The sequence below is a fragment of the Emiliania huxleyi genome, assembly GCF_000372725.1.
Source record: "Emiliania huxleyi CCMP1516 unplaced genomic scaffold EMIHUscaffold_107, whole genome shotgun sequence".
In the NCBI taxonomy this organism is placed as follows: domain Eukaryota; phylum Haptophyta; order Isochrysidales; family Noelaerhabdaceae; genus Emiliania; species Emiliania huxleyi.
In genome coordinates this window covers 120,745-134,858 of record NW_005201984.1, presented here as the reverse complement: position 1 = coordinate 134,858, position 14,114 = coordinate 120,745, and the positions used below count along the sequence as shown (strand labels likewise).

Genomic DNA, 14,114 nt, shown 5'->3' with positions numbered 1-14,114 from the left:
ACTTTCTTTTGCCAGTCATGTGATAAAATGCCTGTAAAATGCGCGTGCAGCGACAGCGTTGCGCGAGCATTGGAGAGAGAGGCCTCCCTCCCAGGCCTCCGGCCGTTCTCACAATCTCAGCAAAACAGTATCTCGCGGGCTGCGTCGGTCTGTCTGGAGTCTGCCTGGTCACAGAGGCTCAGAGGACAGAGCGGGGTGCGGTGCCACACGGTGGGGGGGGGAGTCTCTGCCACTCTGGTTCTTCTCTCGGCCCGGAGGGGCGGAGGGCCGGGTAGGAGGGGTCTAGGTTACCTCTACCTCTGAGGGCCTGCGGCCCTCTTACCTTAGCTTTACCTCTGGGCAGCCGTGGGCCCCTCTACCTCTGAGCGACGTAGCCGTGATTAACCTGTGCGTGATCTCGCCTCGAGGATCTCTCTCGCGAGAGGCGAGTGTAGATCTCTCTCGACGCGTGGTCTCGAGTGATCTCGAGATGTTGAGATCTATCGATACAACATAATGGCCGACTGCACGCTAAAGGCTACACGCTCGCACACCACTTGCAGAGTGGCTCTCCCGGGCGCTCAGCCCACGGCGGAGGCACGCCAGGCCCCGGGCAGCCGGCCGTCACTCGCCTAAGCGCCTAAGCGGCCTAAGCGGGGGGGTGCTTAGGGTGCTTAGGCGCTTAGGCGGCCCTTGCGAGCGTGGCGGCGTGGTGGTATCGTAATACAAGTGACTCCGATGACACACATGATGCTCTTGCTAGTGTCATTGCTCAGAGAGCAGCCTCACCGCGTCGAAAGTCTACCACTGGCCCTGGTCGCACACCGCCGCTGAGCTGTGATGATGCCCACAGCACCAGCAGCAAAGGCGGGCGGGCCGGCCCCGCGGCCATCGCCGCCGCTGCCGCCTCCTCCGCCGCCAGCGCCGCCCCCTCTGCCGTCGCCGTCACCTTGGGCTGCATCACCCGCGCCGCCGCCGCGCACCGGCTCGTGCTCATTCAAAGGCGCCTCGAGTTGCAGGCCAGCGGCGCTGACGTTGTCGTGGTCGGGCTGCCCAACGTCGGCGCGGGAGGGAGGGGGCAACGCCGTTATGAAGAGCGCGAGAGCGAGCGCCGACGGCCCAGATTCTGAGCAGCAGCCCGCCTGGTCATGGGCCACTTGCCTACGTGCGTCCAGCTTCCACAAATAGGACGAACGTCGAAGTTTGCTCTCCGACGCCGTGCCGAGCGAAACCTTTTCCTTCGAAGCCCGGCGACGTAGCCGGGCGAGCGGAATAGGGCAGCCCTAGAGAGCACCTTGAGGCCATTCAATAGAGCCCGTACTATAGTCGAGAGTCGATCGCCGGCCCGCGCAGTGCTGCTCTGACCGCTCCGCCGGGCCGCCTCCGGGCCGCCGCGGCGGAGACGTGCACATAGGCAAGTTGGTATTTTCATATATGAACTTCAAAATAGTATTGGCTAGTCTAATTCTACTCATCACAACTCGCCAGGAACACCCACACACTATAGGGTCATTGTGTAGCCCTGCTTAGAAGGAAAAGGTTTTCTGCAAGGTCCGTATGCCTTACCGTGTAGTCGGCCAATCTGCGATTTTCACTCGCCGAGAAGGGAACATAAAATGCGCAGCCGCACGAGTATTTCTGAGAGCCGCTTATGTGAGTGGCAGACATTTCAAAAAATGGGCGCCGCAGGCGCCCCGCGCTGCGTGCCCACCATGATTGGGCGCGCAGCGAGGAAAATTTTGGATGTCGACAGCCTTTTCTAGGAAAAAGGCCTCCTCGGCGCCATACCGCTCTTCGGCGCACAGCAGAGCTCGCAGCCTGACATGCTGCCTTCCCTTCTATACACTTTCAGAATGGAGGCAGCGCCGGGCTCAGCTGTGCCCAGACCAGGTCGATTTGTACCAAAGTTGGTAGACAGTGCCAAAACCACGTAATCGAAAATGGCTCTTAGATTCACGCACCTGGTGTCCGCACTGCCGCATGGTGCGAGCCGCCACTCCTGAGAAGGTCTCCGCTGCGGTGCTTTTGCTGTCTGCGTCAATGCAGCATCCCATCGAGCACGTCACTATGACCTGACCCCTCTGATAACCGACGTCGCCAACGGCAAGCCTGCGTCCGTGTTGCATATGCTCTCCATCCATGTTCGCATTGCGGTGGATTGCCAATTCGAGCCACTTGAGCAATCATGCACAATCAATGCGCCGAAGAGCTGAGACGCAGATTCTTTGCACCGGGTCAGCAGGCAGGCAGTGCAAGGTCCAAGTGGTCGCGGCACTGGTCATTCGCGATGCGGTAGGCGATGCGATCAGCCGTCAGCAAGCGGCGGTGAAGCCTGGTCCATGGCCGGGCAGGCGCGCCGCAGGCGAAGCGCTCTCGCGGGGCCTCCGTCGACCGTCGGTCCTCGGCGGGCGCGTTCACGGGCGTTCATGCACATGTGCATGTGCGTTCACGGGCGCACATGCACATGTACGTTTACCTGCCCTCACCTGGGCTCCGTTTACCTCTACCTCCGGCGGTCTGAGACAGGTTTACCTTTACCTGAGGCCCCCCAGGCCAGCCCTACCTCTACCTGCGCCCCCGCCCTCCGGGCCGACTTCTCTTGGTTTTGGCTTTTGGTCACAAAATTTAATCGGCTGGGAGCACCCCCTTGAGCCTTGTCGTTTCGAAGTCCGATTACGTCAGTAGAGTGTCAAGAGACGGATCTCGCAATGTGGAAAAGAAAAAAACTGCGCGCCGCGACGCAGACAATTTTTTATGACAAACCGGGTTTGTGTGACGGTCTCTCAAACGCGAGGGGGGCGGCAGCGACAAAGGGCGCAGATGCCGTGCAATTTTGCGGCGATTGCAACCACGCCCAGGCGCGAGTGCAAGTCTACCTCCTGCCTCTGCCGGCGAGTGCGCGCCGCCTTCACTGCTCGCCGAGCGACACGCGTGGCCAGACGGCGAGGGGGAGCTTGATGGTTCCCTGCCACAGGGCGAGCAGCGTGGGCAGCAGCACCACCTACTCGCAGCTCCCGCGCCGTGACCACCTCCCTCGCGGAGTGGAGAGGGCGAGCGCGGGCGGCGGGGGGCGACCGCGTAAAAGAGCAGCGGCAGGTACGGCTTGAGGCTCCGCCAGAGCAGCTTCGCGCGCCGCCGGTATGCGAGCGCCGTCTTGGCGAAGCCTATCAGGCCCGACGCGCCGCCGCCGCCAAGGCCGGCGAGGAGAGGCGAGTCGAGAAGCGCCTCGAGCCCGCCTTCGTCGCCGCCGCCGCCCGCCCCCCGAGGCCCGCCCATCCCGCCCATCAGCCCGCCGAGCAGTCCGCCCGCCGGGGCGCCGCCCATGCCGAGGGTGGGCGCGCCAACGCCGCCGAGCCCGCCGAATGCGGAGAGTGGCGACGCGGGCTTGGTCGCCGCGCTCGCCGCCTCCGCGCGCGAGAGCGCACGCGCGACCTGCTTGTTGCCAGGCAGAAGCTTGGCCGCGCGCTGCAGGTCCCACACCGCCGCCTCCGCCTCGCCGAGTGCGTGCAGCGCCTGGCCGCGCCGGAACCAGGCGGTGCCGCACCGCACGTTTGCGCCGATCACGGCGGTGCACGTGTCCACCGCCTCGCGCCAGCGACGCTGCTTCGAGAGGCAGAGGGCGAGGGAGAGCCGGCCGCGCTGCAGCTCGGACGAGACGCGCCGCTCGCTCTCCGTCGCGTCGCCGCCGCTCCAGAGGACCAGCAGCAGCTCGCACGCCTGGAGAAGACGTCTCCGACTCGTGTCCGAGGGTATGACAGGGCGTGGACAGGTCGTGGACTAGTCTTGGACGGGGACGGGGCATGGCCGGGGCGGGGGTGGGGGGGGGGGGGGGAAGGGGGCCCTTCTGGGACGCCTGCGCGTACAACTTGCCCGCCTCGCGCCACTGCCCGCCCTGCGCGCTCTCCTTGGCCGACGCCCGCAGCGTCGCAACCTACTCACACGGCAGACGGCGTCGAGCGGCCACGGCTCGGACGCCGGCTGCCGCCCGCAGACAGCTGAGCCTCGGCTAGCATGTCCGCGTCCGCCGCCGCGGAGGCGTCGCCGCTCCCTGTCGCACCCGTGCTGACGGCCTCCGGCGTCGCTGCCCGACGCGCCGCCCCTTCCTTCCGCGTCGCCGCCTCCTCCACCGCCTCCCCCGCCGCCTGCGTCTGCGCCTTTTCCAGCGCCGCCGCCCTCGCCCTCTCCGCCGCCGCCGGCGCCGCCGCTCGCGCCACCCCGCCCGGAGGCGGCCGCGGCTCGCGAGGTCGATGAGGCTCCGCCTGCGCCGCAGCCGCCGCGGGCCTCCCCTTTCCCCGCAGCGCCGAGGGCGCTGCCGCCGGCGCAGCGGCCGCAGCGCGCGGCTTGCTCCGTCTGCGGCGCGTCTCGGCGTCGTGAAACGCCATCGACACGCCGGTGGCGGCGGCATGGCCGTAGCCGCCGCCGCCGCCGCCGCCGCCACTCGCCAGAAAGGACGCGTCCGCGAGCGCCTCGCGGCTCTGCTCCTCCGACTCACGTGCAAGCACCTGACTCGGCCGCAACGCGACTGGAAAGCCACGGCTCGGAGGCACAGGCGGCGCGGCAGCGCGAGAGAGCTCAACGGCCGGCCCGCGCTCGACTGTGCCGCCGGAGCCGGCCAGCGCCGTACTCGCCGCCACCGCGCCCAGCTCCAGCGAGTCGGGCCCGCTGTCGGTCGTTGCGCCGCTGACTGCCCCGTCTGGCGGCTCCGGCACGCCCGAAGCGAGACCAGCGCCGCCATCAGGGCCACCACCGCGGAGGTGGTGAAGGCGGGAGCGGGCCCTCCCGATCGGAGCGCCGCCGCTCGCGAGTACGACGAAAGCCAGCGACAACATTATGTCGGCGGCTGCTGGCTTCACTGCTTGTACGCGCCACCGTGTCCACATGAGAAAAACCATGGCCCCTGAATGAAGCAGTCTGTGTGAGTCGTCCTGTTGCCGTCTCCCCTCTCCGTCGTCTCACTGGGAGACGTCGGCGGTGATGGCGGTGTGACCGATCGAGCTACAATGGCACTAAAATATCTTGCGCCTTGGCGGCGTGCCGTCCTCCCATCCATCCACCTCCCTTGCGCCTCGTTTTGACATTTGAGTTTTGTTTTCTTTCTTATTATTTATAGGACGCGCCAGTCTTCCGCACCTGTGTCGAGCCTGTGAGAGCTGAGAGGAGTTGTTTTCAGTTAAATCGTTCTTTGATCTTTCTGGGATCCGCTCTTTTTTAAGCGGAAGGCGAATAGAGCTGACAGCTGTCAAACGTTAACTTTGGGCCTAACAGTTGCACTATTGTTGGCTGAAATCCTTAACGTTGTTCAAGTGTTCATCCCAGCCCATGCTGTTACTGTTTGTTACTGTTGTTACTGTTGTTCTCAGCGGCCAGCAAGCAGAAAACGGCAAAAAACCCGGGTAAAACCCGAAAATACCTGGGATTTTCCAGGTATTTTCGGGTATTACCCGCACTGGACGCTGGAGATCGTCGTGGGTCACTGCCAGGCCTTCCTTATTGTTGTTCAGCCGGCCTAACGTTAGCTACTGTTGTTGGGGAGCCCAAAACTGTTGTTCTGTTGTTACTGTTAACACTAGCAACACTGTTCAGCTCTTAACGTTTGACAGCTCTAAAGGCGAAGGACTCCAGCGTGCCAAGGCACTTAGCTGCCCGCCTCCGCTTTACGGAGTCCAGTTGTGCAGAAAAGATAGCCAAAGTTGTATGTACTGAGTGCTCCCACTCCCCAAGGTCCGGCGCAACTACTCCTCCTCGTCGCCAAACGAGAGGACCGGCTTGCTCGGCTTTGGCTTCTTCGCCTTGCGCTCTCCCGCCTCGCCCGCGGCTGCGGGCTGTGGCTCCTCCGAGACGGAGCAGGCGCCGCCCTGCGCGCTGATGGGCGCCGCCGGCGCGCGCGGCGCCTTCCTCGTGCCGCCCACCGGCCCAAACAGGCCCGGCAGGCCTCGGCCTGCCGCCGAGCCGCCGCGGCCGTCGCGTGCGGCGGCAGACTCGCGCGCCCGCTGGCGCGCCTGCTCCACAGCGTCGCTGACCATCGCGCGCGCCCGCTCGCGCTCCGCGCTGCCGCTGCCGCCGGAGATGCGGACGGTCCGCACCTCCCCGCCGCCGCCCCGCTGCGGCGCGTCGCCGGCCTCGCCGGCCGGCACGGTCGGCGTACCCGCCTCCTCCGCCTCCGCCTCCGCCTCCGCGCCCAGCGGGCCCGTGGCCGCCGCCGCCGCCGCGGCCGGCTTGAGCACGTCGAGCCGCGTGCCGGTCGCCGCCTGGATGCGCTTGACCGTCGCGCCGCCCTTGCCGATGACCGCCCCGATGTCTCTCTGCGACACACTCACTTCGATGGCGTCCGCCTCGCCGCCGTCCGCCTCTGCCGCCTCTGCGCGCTCCTCCGCCGGCGCCGGCGCCGCCCCCACGCCCCCGGGCGCGCCCTTTCCGCGGCTCGCGAGCAGCTCCCTGATCGCGGCGTTCTCGGTCAGATCGGCGGCCGTCCGGCCCTTTGCGTTGCGCGCGGCCGGGTCTGCATTCTTGTTGAGCAGGTAGGCGATCAGGTCGCGGTGCCCCTTGGCGGCCGCCAGGTGGAGGGCCGTCGCCTGCCGCTTCGAGTCGCGGGCGTTGACCCTCGCGCCACGCTTGATCAGCTCCTTGCACACCGCCTCGTGCCCGTTCTGCGCCGCAAAGTGGAGAGGCATCACGCCATCGACAGCGAGCGCAGAGACGTCAGCGCCGGCGTCACAGAGCAGGCCGACGATCGAGACGTGGCCCGCCCACGCCGCGAGGTGCAGCGGCGTGCGGGAAAGCTTGTCCGTCTCGGCCGCCGCGCCCGCGTCCGCCTCCAGTGCAGCTGCGACCGCGGGCCCGTCCCCCGCGCGCGCTGCGGCGAGGAGCGTGCTAGGCGGCGCGGCACCGCCCTCGGCGGCGCGCCTGGAGCCGGCTGCGCTAGGCTCCGGCTCGCCGCTCGAGCACGCGGCAGCGGCAGCGTCGTCTGGCGACGGCGCCTCGGGCTCGGGCGGCAGCACCGGAAGCTTCTCGCCAGGCTTGACAATGATCAGCTCGCCTGAGGCGTCGCGCACAAACATGGCCTTGCCCGACGAGTTGATGGGAGCCGCGGCGGCGGACGTGTCAGCCGCGAGCATTTCGAGTTGGGGAGGGATGCCTAGGCGTGAATTTACCGCCCTAGAAATAAATTTAAAACGCGTTTATCGCCTGTTTAGCGCCGATCTTACCGCTTATTCGAATGTCTTCTTACGTTGATTCGTGAGCGATTCGGCCGTCATTTTCCCTCCTTTCGCCCGCCCTTCACCCGCTCTTCCCCCGCCTTTCAGCCGCCATTAAAGACACATTTACACAACGTTTAACCGCATGTTTGGCGACACGGTTTGCCTTGAAGTTACCGCACCGACGCTAAATTCAAGCCCCTTCAAGCCAATTTATGGGCAGGTGGGCAGGAACACTGCTGCCTGCTGCTAAGCACCCGCACCGCCATCAGAACCTCCTTGAGTGACATCGCGGGGTCCAGCTCGATCTCGCCAAGCCGCTCCGCTCGGTTGTGGCTGAAGATGGGGACCAGCGTCTTGGCCGGGAGCTCCTCGACGGTCTTCTGCTCCCTGAATGTCAATCTGCCAGTGTGCGGCCACTGGCGGGTCTTCGCGCGCGAGAAGTTGGCCGAGGTTCTTGAAGCAGGAGAGACCGGTCGTCCCGGTCTTCACCTTGATCGTGACGTCATTCGAGACGTCAACGCCATTGGCCGCGGCCAGCAGCTGTTGCAGGCCGCTCGCCTTGGTGCCGACTGGCACCTGCAGGTTCACCGAGACGGTGGGACCCTGCCTGCACGCGATGAGCAAGGGCTCATTCCCGGCCATGTGTCTCCTCGCCCCGCGAGCCTATGGCCACGAAACGCGGAAGAAGAATTCACCCGTGGCATGCGCGCGAAACCGTATGGGCACGAACCGCGGAAGAGAATTCACGATCCCGTTTTGTTGTGGTGCATAGTAGCAAGACGTGCTCTAGACAGCTAAGGGCTAAGTAAGACGCGTTCATTGTTGCAATGTCATTGAGGCAGGAAAGAGCTCGCCGAGGAGTCGAGGGCTCCCGACCACGCCGGACCCAGCCAGGATAAGGCACGCTTGCCTTAAACTGCCATGAAGAGCACTAAATGTGCGATAAAAAATCTCTTGAAAGCGCCACAAAATGTATTTGAAAAGCGGATGAATTACGCCTGAACGGAGGAAGAATGGCGAGAGAATGGCGGGAGAATCTCTCGCAAATGAACAGCGAAGGGCGCAGTGAAAAACGATAAAACAAATCTTCAAATCGCCTTGTATTCATGGTTAGGCACCCTGGGTTGGGGCTCGCTATACGCGACTACCTTTTCTTTTTGAGCTTAGCCTTCGATGTTAGGAAACAAAGCAAGGCGCACATGGCATATCACTCTCGGGCCCACAGACATCCCGCACACCCGCCGCCACCCGCGCGCGCCCCACCCCGGCCGGGAGAAAGGGGAGTGACAGTGCGGGATTGAAAGCCCGGGTATGTTGAGTCCTGGCTCAACAACGCAGGGAACAAGAGGGGGTGGTCCGGCTCATAAGTCCGGCTCACGCGCCCCGAGCTCACCATCTACCGCACTGAACACTTCCGCCCCCTCGCTCCCAACCCATCCACCCCGCCCCGGCCGGGTCGCGCCGCGCGATCTCGGGCCGCGCGATCTCGGGCGATCTCGCGCAATCTCGCGCAATCCCGGTGCTCCACGCCACGCCACTCCACCCCACCCCACCTCACCCACCGCCGCGCCGCGCTATCTCGGGCGATCTCGGAGCGTCGCTCGCGCGGCGTCACACCTGCTCAAAAAAGGAAGGGCCCGGTTGGAGCCACGGGGGCTCACGAGGACGTGCTCGCTCGGTTCTCGCCGCCTCGCCCTGCGCCACTTGGGCCGGTGAGGCGGCGCGGTCAACACGCAGAGCTCACAGAGAATCCTTTAGTGCTAAGTGCTGAGGCCGTGCCTAGCTGTGAAAAGCGAAGGGCGATCCCTGCTGAGACTGCGTGCGACTCGCCGGCAACCCCATGCTGCACTTACTCTGCGTCGCCACTGCCGCCACGACGCGCCGGGCTGTGCTTCAGCACTCCGCCGGCGCTGCAGCCACCGCCGCGGCCGCCTTTGCTCTGCCGCGCAGCAGCGCACTGGCGGCCGGCGGCCAGCTCTCGGCCCGTCAGCTGCTGTCGGACGTGCCCGTCTTTGCGATCACCAACTCCAAAGGCGCACCGTACCTCACCGGCAGCGACAGTGCTGGCCGACGCACCGGGTCCTTTTACCTCTCACCGAAGGAGGCGCTCGAGCAGCTCGAGAACGTGCGCGCCTTCGATGCACGCGCCTCGCTCTCCATCCTCCCGCTGGGCGGCATTTGGGACGAGCTGCCGCACTCGAGCGCCGAGGCGGCGCGCATGCTCTCGGCGGCGCCACAGCCCAAGGCGGGCACGTCGACCGACCTGAGGCTGTTCCAGCTCGAGCCCATCTCCGACGAGCGGGCGGCGGTGCGCCAGGTGCTTGGCAAGGCGGGCGCGCCGGCCGACGGCACCGTGCCGCTCTACTGGGAGCCGTCGCTGCTCATCCAGCCTGACGGCGCGAGCGAGGCGCAGCGGCCCTACTTTTTCAGGCTGGCGGACTTGCAGGCGACGCTGGCGCAGGCGGAGGGGGCGCCCGCCAAGCCCGACTACCGCGCGCTGCGGCTGGCGGAGCTTGTGGAGCAGGAGGCCAAGGGGCGGCGCGGCGAGCCTTCGCCACCGCTCCTCGCGACGGCGGTCGGGGCGGGTGGTCGACGGCGGGACGCGAACCCGTAGGCGAGCCGCCGCCGCTGCTCTTCGTGGCCTCCGACGCCGCGGCCGTCGTCGAGCGCACGGGGATGAACGGAAACGCAGCCTCGGGCGCGCCTGGTGGGACGGGGGCAGCTTCGGGCGCCCCCGCCGCGCCCTCGCCCACCGCCCCTCCTCCCCCTCGTGACTCGCTCGCTGTCGTTTGGCAGGCGAGGACGAGCAGATGCAGCGGCTCGTCGACTTGTGCCTCAAGGTGCCGTTTGCAAAGGCGGCGCTGACCTGACCCTCCCGACACCTTTTGAGTGTCGTGTACGTTCTCTCTCGTGTACGGGCACACAGCACAGCACAGCACACACACAACACACACACACACACACACACACACACACACACACACACACACACACACACACACACACACACACACACACACACACACACACACACACACACACACACACACACACACAGGGGCAGCAGGCCAAGCCCAAATTCCAGTCCCGATCCCAAAAGAGCAAAAGAGAAAGAGCGTTGTACTCAGCGCACCAACGAGGGATGGGAGGAGGACAGGGCCCCCTCCTGACGAGCAGGATTTTGGAAGTCCGTGCTGCCCAGGATTTGGAAGTCCCCTGGTCTGGTGACAGCGAGGCGTTTGTAAATTCTTTTGACGTTAGTGCCATGCGCGCCAGTCCGGTGCCCAGTGTTGTGCGAGGGAGTTGGCTCGCGCTCGTAAATGGCTAATGGCCTCTGCTCGGACGAGGCCGTCCAGCGCTTTGTCGTCTCCGGCTTTGTGCAGCTGCCGCCCTCGACCGCAGTGCCGCCTGCCGCACACGCAGAGATTGCGGCGCAGATCCACCGTTGCGGCGTGCAGGAGGCTGGCGGGCCGGAGGATGCACGCGCCGGGCGGAGGGACCCTTACGGCTTGCGGCAGCTCGACGGCGACGCAGCGGGCAACAACCTGCTGCACGCCGCTCCTGCGCTTCGTGGGCCAGCCTTCCTCGAGTCTCCTCACCTCGTCGCGACCCTCACGCGGCTGCTGGGCCCCGAGTACCGGCTGCACCCGCACTGCCGCGGCCACCTGCGCAAGCGCGGCGCCAAGACGTCGATGTGGCATGTCGACGCCTACAAAGGGCTGCCGTGGTGCAGCGGGCGGCTGCACGAGCCGCACTGGTGCATGGTCATGTACTATCCTCAGGACACGACGCCCGAGATGGGCCCGACGCAGCTGCTGCCAGGCACACAGTTCTACCGCGGCGACAGCGATAGAGCTCACTACTCGCGCGGGCACATCCCGAGCTTCGGTGAGCAGCTGGCCGGCTGGGCGACCTGCGTCCACACCGTCACCGGGCCAGCCGGCACGGTGGTGGTGATGCACTACGACCTGTGGCACCGCGCCCTCGCCGCCGCTTCGGATGCGCCGAGGCTCATGCTCAAGTTTGTCGCCTGGCGCACCACGCCGCCTTCGGGCACCGGCCCGCCGCCTCCTTGGCCGCTTGCCGACGGAGGCGCCAGCGAGGAGGAGGAGGCGCGGCAGGCAGCGGCAGCGGAGGAGGAGGAGGAGAAGGAGGACAGGGAAGGGCTGGCGGACGAGCCCCTTCTCGCCTTCCTCAGCGGCGACGACGAGCAGGCGGCGCACGGCGGCGGCGTTGCTGGCCGCCGCCGCTTTGATCGCCAGCTCGACTCGACCGATGCTGCGCGTGCGGGGCTGCCCGCCTCCACGACCGGCTGCCTCGAGGCGCACCTGGACTCGGCCTTCCGCGAGGGAAGGCTGCTTGCCGGCGCCGAGCTGCTGACTCCAAAGGGCGCCGCCGACGCAGAGAAGCACGCTGCCCCCGCCCCGCCCTCGCCCTCGCCCGCCCTCGCCCGCCCTCGCCCGCCCTCGCCCTCGCCCGCCCTCGCCCTCGCCCGCCACCTCTCGCACGCCGTGCCATGCATCCCCTCCTCGAGCAGGCGCCTCTTCAGCTCGGCGGTGGCCGCCGCCAAGAAGGAGGCCGCGGACGGCTCGGCTCTGCCTCCGACACCGACGCACCTCATGCCCGCCCTGCTCGCGTGGCTCGCCCCGCGGTGCGCCGCACTCGTGCAGAGGGCCGCGGCGCGCGAGCGGCGGGCGCTGTTTGTGCGCGAGCGGCGGCCAGTCTGGCGGCACGTCTGGGCGTGGCTGCACGGCCAAGCAGCTGCGCCACGCCTCGTCTCTCCCGCCCGCGCGACGCGCCTCAGCGGCACGCTGCGGATTGCGGCGGAGCCGGCGCGGCTGCGGGCCGCGTACGAGCTCGCCCAGGCGACGGCTGCGGAAGCTGCTGAGGCGTTGCTCGCCGTCGTGAGCGACGCCGGCGCGGCAACCTCGGTGCGCCGCACCGCCGCCTACGGCCTGAGCGCGGCGAGCTGCGTCAGCGCGGCGCAGTGCGAACGGCTCCTCTTCCTCGCTGCCGGCAGCGACGGCGCCGAGGGTGGAGCCGAGGGCGTGGAGCCGTGCTCCCTCCCTCCAACAGCTCTGCGGGACGCGTCCCTCCCTCCCTCCCCGGACGCCGCAAGCGGGGCCACCGATCCGATCCTCGGCGTCGCGCTGGAGGAGCCATCGCGCTGGCTGTCTGCGTCGCTGCTGCGCGCCTCAGAGGGCCCCGCCGCCGCTTGCCTGCCCTTCCCGCGCACGCCGCCCCCACCTCTCACGGCCTGCGGCGTGCTTAGGCTTCGACGCCGAGCTGCTTCTCGCCGCCGCCGACCCCGCCGCGGAGATCCGCTACCTCGCGGCCATCGTACTCGCGCGAGCCACCAGACTCGCGGACTCGGAGGCGGTGCCATGCCTCGAGCGCGCGCTCGCCGTGCCGGCGGCCCAGCTTGCATGCCAAGGGTGGGGCGCCTCCCTAGACTCGCCGCCGCCGCCGCCGTCGGCGCGCCTGGTGGCACTCGAGGCTTTTGGTGCGCGGTGCGCGGCGGCGGGCAGCGGCCCGCCGCGTTTACTCGCTCGCACGCTCGCGCACGCGTGGGCGGATGCGGGCACACGCGCCGTCGCCGCGCGCGCACTCGCTCAGCTCTCGGCCCGACCGGCTGTCTCGGCCGGTCTCTCTTCTGACGAGGAGGTGGGCGGGGAGGTTGTTGGCGCGCTAGCGGCTGCACTCTCGGGTGACGCCGACCGATACGTGCGCGGCTACGCGGCCGACGCGCTCGTAAGCTTGCTCGTGCACGGTGGCAGCGACGCTGCGCGCGCAGCGCTCGAAGCCGCCCTCGGAGATTTGGGCACTGTGGCGGTGCTGCAAGGCCAAGACCAAGGGCTTGCCGACGCGCGGGCACGATGCCGTTCGCTGTGCGCGCGGCGGTGGTGCCCGCTGACGACGCCGCTGAGTCCGTTTTGACGGTACGTTTCACGGCGTTTTGCCCCCGCCCCCCGCAACCGCGGTCCGTGCGCATCGCGACGCCCCATAGCCCCCACATACGGTAAGACATATGTCGTGTGTCGCAATAGAGAGTGTGGAGATACAGCTGATACACGTGCGTTCTCTGAGTCTGACTCTGTGTGTACTGTGTTCACCCCTTCACGCAAGTACCAAGTAGAAGAGGAGAGTCTTCAACAAAAAACGCTCCCTCGAAGAAGAGGCTAAGTACGGTGGGGTGGAGGCAAATTATCGTTTTAGGGTTTTCATCCTAACTGTACTCTCCGTACTCCGTCTCCTCGCGCGCCTCAAGGGCTCAACGTCGTCTATCGTGCCACCCCCGGCCGAGCTCCATGCGCAGACTCTTACTGCAAGGCGCGGCGGCCGGCAGGCGCGCTAGCCGCTATTCCGGCGATGGCCGCCCCTCCCCCCCCACCCCGCCCCACTTGCCCTCACGAAACGCATCAGCGACTATGCCAGAGCGTGCCTGCGCCCCTCCCCCCGCCCGCTCGACGCCACGTGGCCTGAATAGCCTCCCTGCCCCCCTCCCGACCTCCCCCCCCGACCCCCCCTCCCCCGAGGGTTCGGTTTGGGGCGCGGTGGGGGACGGGAGCCGGCGTCTCGCTGCCCCTCCTCCTCGCGCCTCCGCCAGCCTCCTCTATCCGAGCTCAGTCCGAGATTTGCTGCGGCAAATCGTGCCGCGCCTCGAGCGCGTCGTAGTCGGCTATCGAGTACGAGGCGGGCGTGCGCGCGCCGTCGAGCACCGTGTTGCCCTTGTAGAAGGAGAGGCCGCGCAGGTTTGTCCGCTCCTATTCCACAAACGCTCTCGGCTCCGGGACCTCTGCGCTGCCTCTCCCTCTCTCGGGCGCGTCTCGCCTCGTAGATGCGGAAGAGGCGGTTGAGGTCGGTCGTCGGCTTGAGTCGGAAGAAGATTTCGTGCGTCGACGGGCCGGTGGCCTGGCAGGGGGGGGGGGGGGGGTC

The 14,114-nt window shown here is 67.0% G+C and overlaps 5 protein-coding genes across 5 annotated transcripts in view; 2 read left to right on the top strand and 3 right to left on the bottom strand.

The window, feature by feature from the left end:
* Window positions 1–2,887: 2,887 nt before the first annotated feature.
* EMIHUDRAFT_222982 (hypothetical protein) lies at window positions 2,888–4,808 on the bottom strand (the record flags this gene model as incomplete). The annotated part of the gene is made up of 5 exons (XM_005792502.1): window positions 2,888–2,980; window positions 3,055–3,204; window positions 3,325–3,709; window positions 3,843–3,910; window positions 4,482–4,808. 5 exons carry the CDS (start codon window positions 4,806–4,808, stop codon window positions 2,888–2,890), a joined length of 1,023 nt encoding a protein of 340 aa, XP_005792559.1.
* Window positions 4,809–6,404: 1,596 nt separating this feature from the next.
* On the bottom strand, window positions 6,405–6,746 carry EMIHUDRAFT_45876 (hypothetical protein; the record flags this gene model as incomplete). The annotated part of the gene is made up of 1 exon (XM_005792501.1): window positions 6,405–6,746. A coding segment is annotated over one exon (342 nt), but the record flags the coding sequence as incomplete, so codon positions are not given.
* Window positions 6,747–9,018: 2,272 nt separating this feature from the next.
* Window positions 9,019–10,048, top strand: EMIHUDRAFT_222979 (hypothetical protein; the record flags this gene model as incomplete). The annotated part of the gene is made up of 3 exons (XM_005792500.1): window positions 9,019–9,763; window positions 9,793–9,885; window positions 9,975–10,048. The coding sequence occupies 3 exons, from the start codon at window positions 9,019–9,021 to the stop codon at window positions 10,046–10,048; spliced, it is 912 nt and encodes a 303-aa protein (XP_005792557.1).
* A 385-nt stretch (window positions 10,049–10,433) lies between these two features.
* EMIHUDRAFT_454304 (hypothetical protein) lies at window positions 10,434–13,320 on the top strand. The gene is made up of 4 exons (XM_005792499.1): window positions 10,434–11,199; window positions 11,716–12,212; window positions 12,451–12,662; window positions 12,840–13,320. The coding sequence occupies exons 1-4, from the start codon at window positions 10,499–10,501 to the stop codon at window positions 13,113–13,115; spliced, it is 1,686 nt and encodes a 561-aa protein (XP_005792556.1). The 5' UTR covers window positions 10,434–10,498; the 3' UTR covers window positions 13,116–13,320.
* Window positions 13,321–13,801: 481 nt separating this feature from the next.
* Window positions 13,802–14,114, bottom strand: part of EMIHUDRAFT_222977 (hypothetical protein) — a gene marked incomplete at both ends in the record, with an annotated part of 1,165 nt that continues 852 nt past the window's right edge. Inside the window, one exon of the mRNA XM_005792498.1 lies at window positions 13,802–13,942. Within this exon, the coding sequence (XP_005792555.1) occupies window positions 13,802–13,942 (141 nt within the window). The remainder of the gene's footprint in view (window positions 13,943–14,114) is intronic.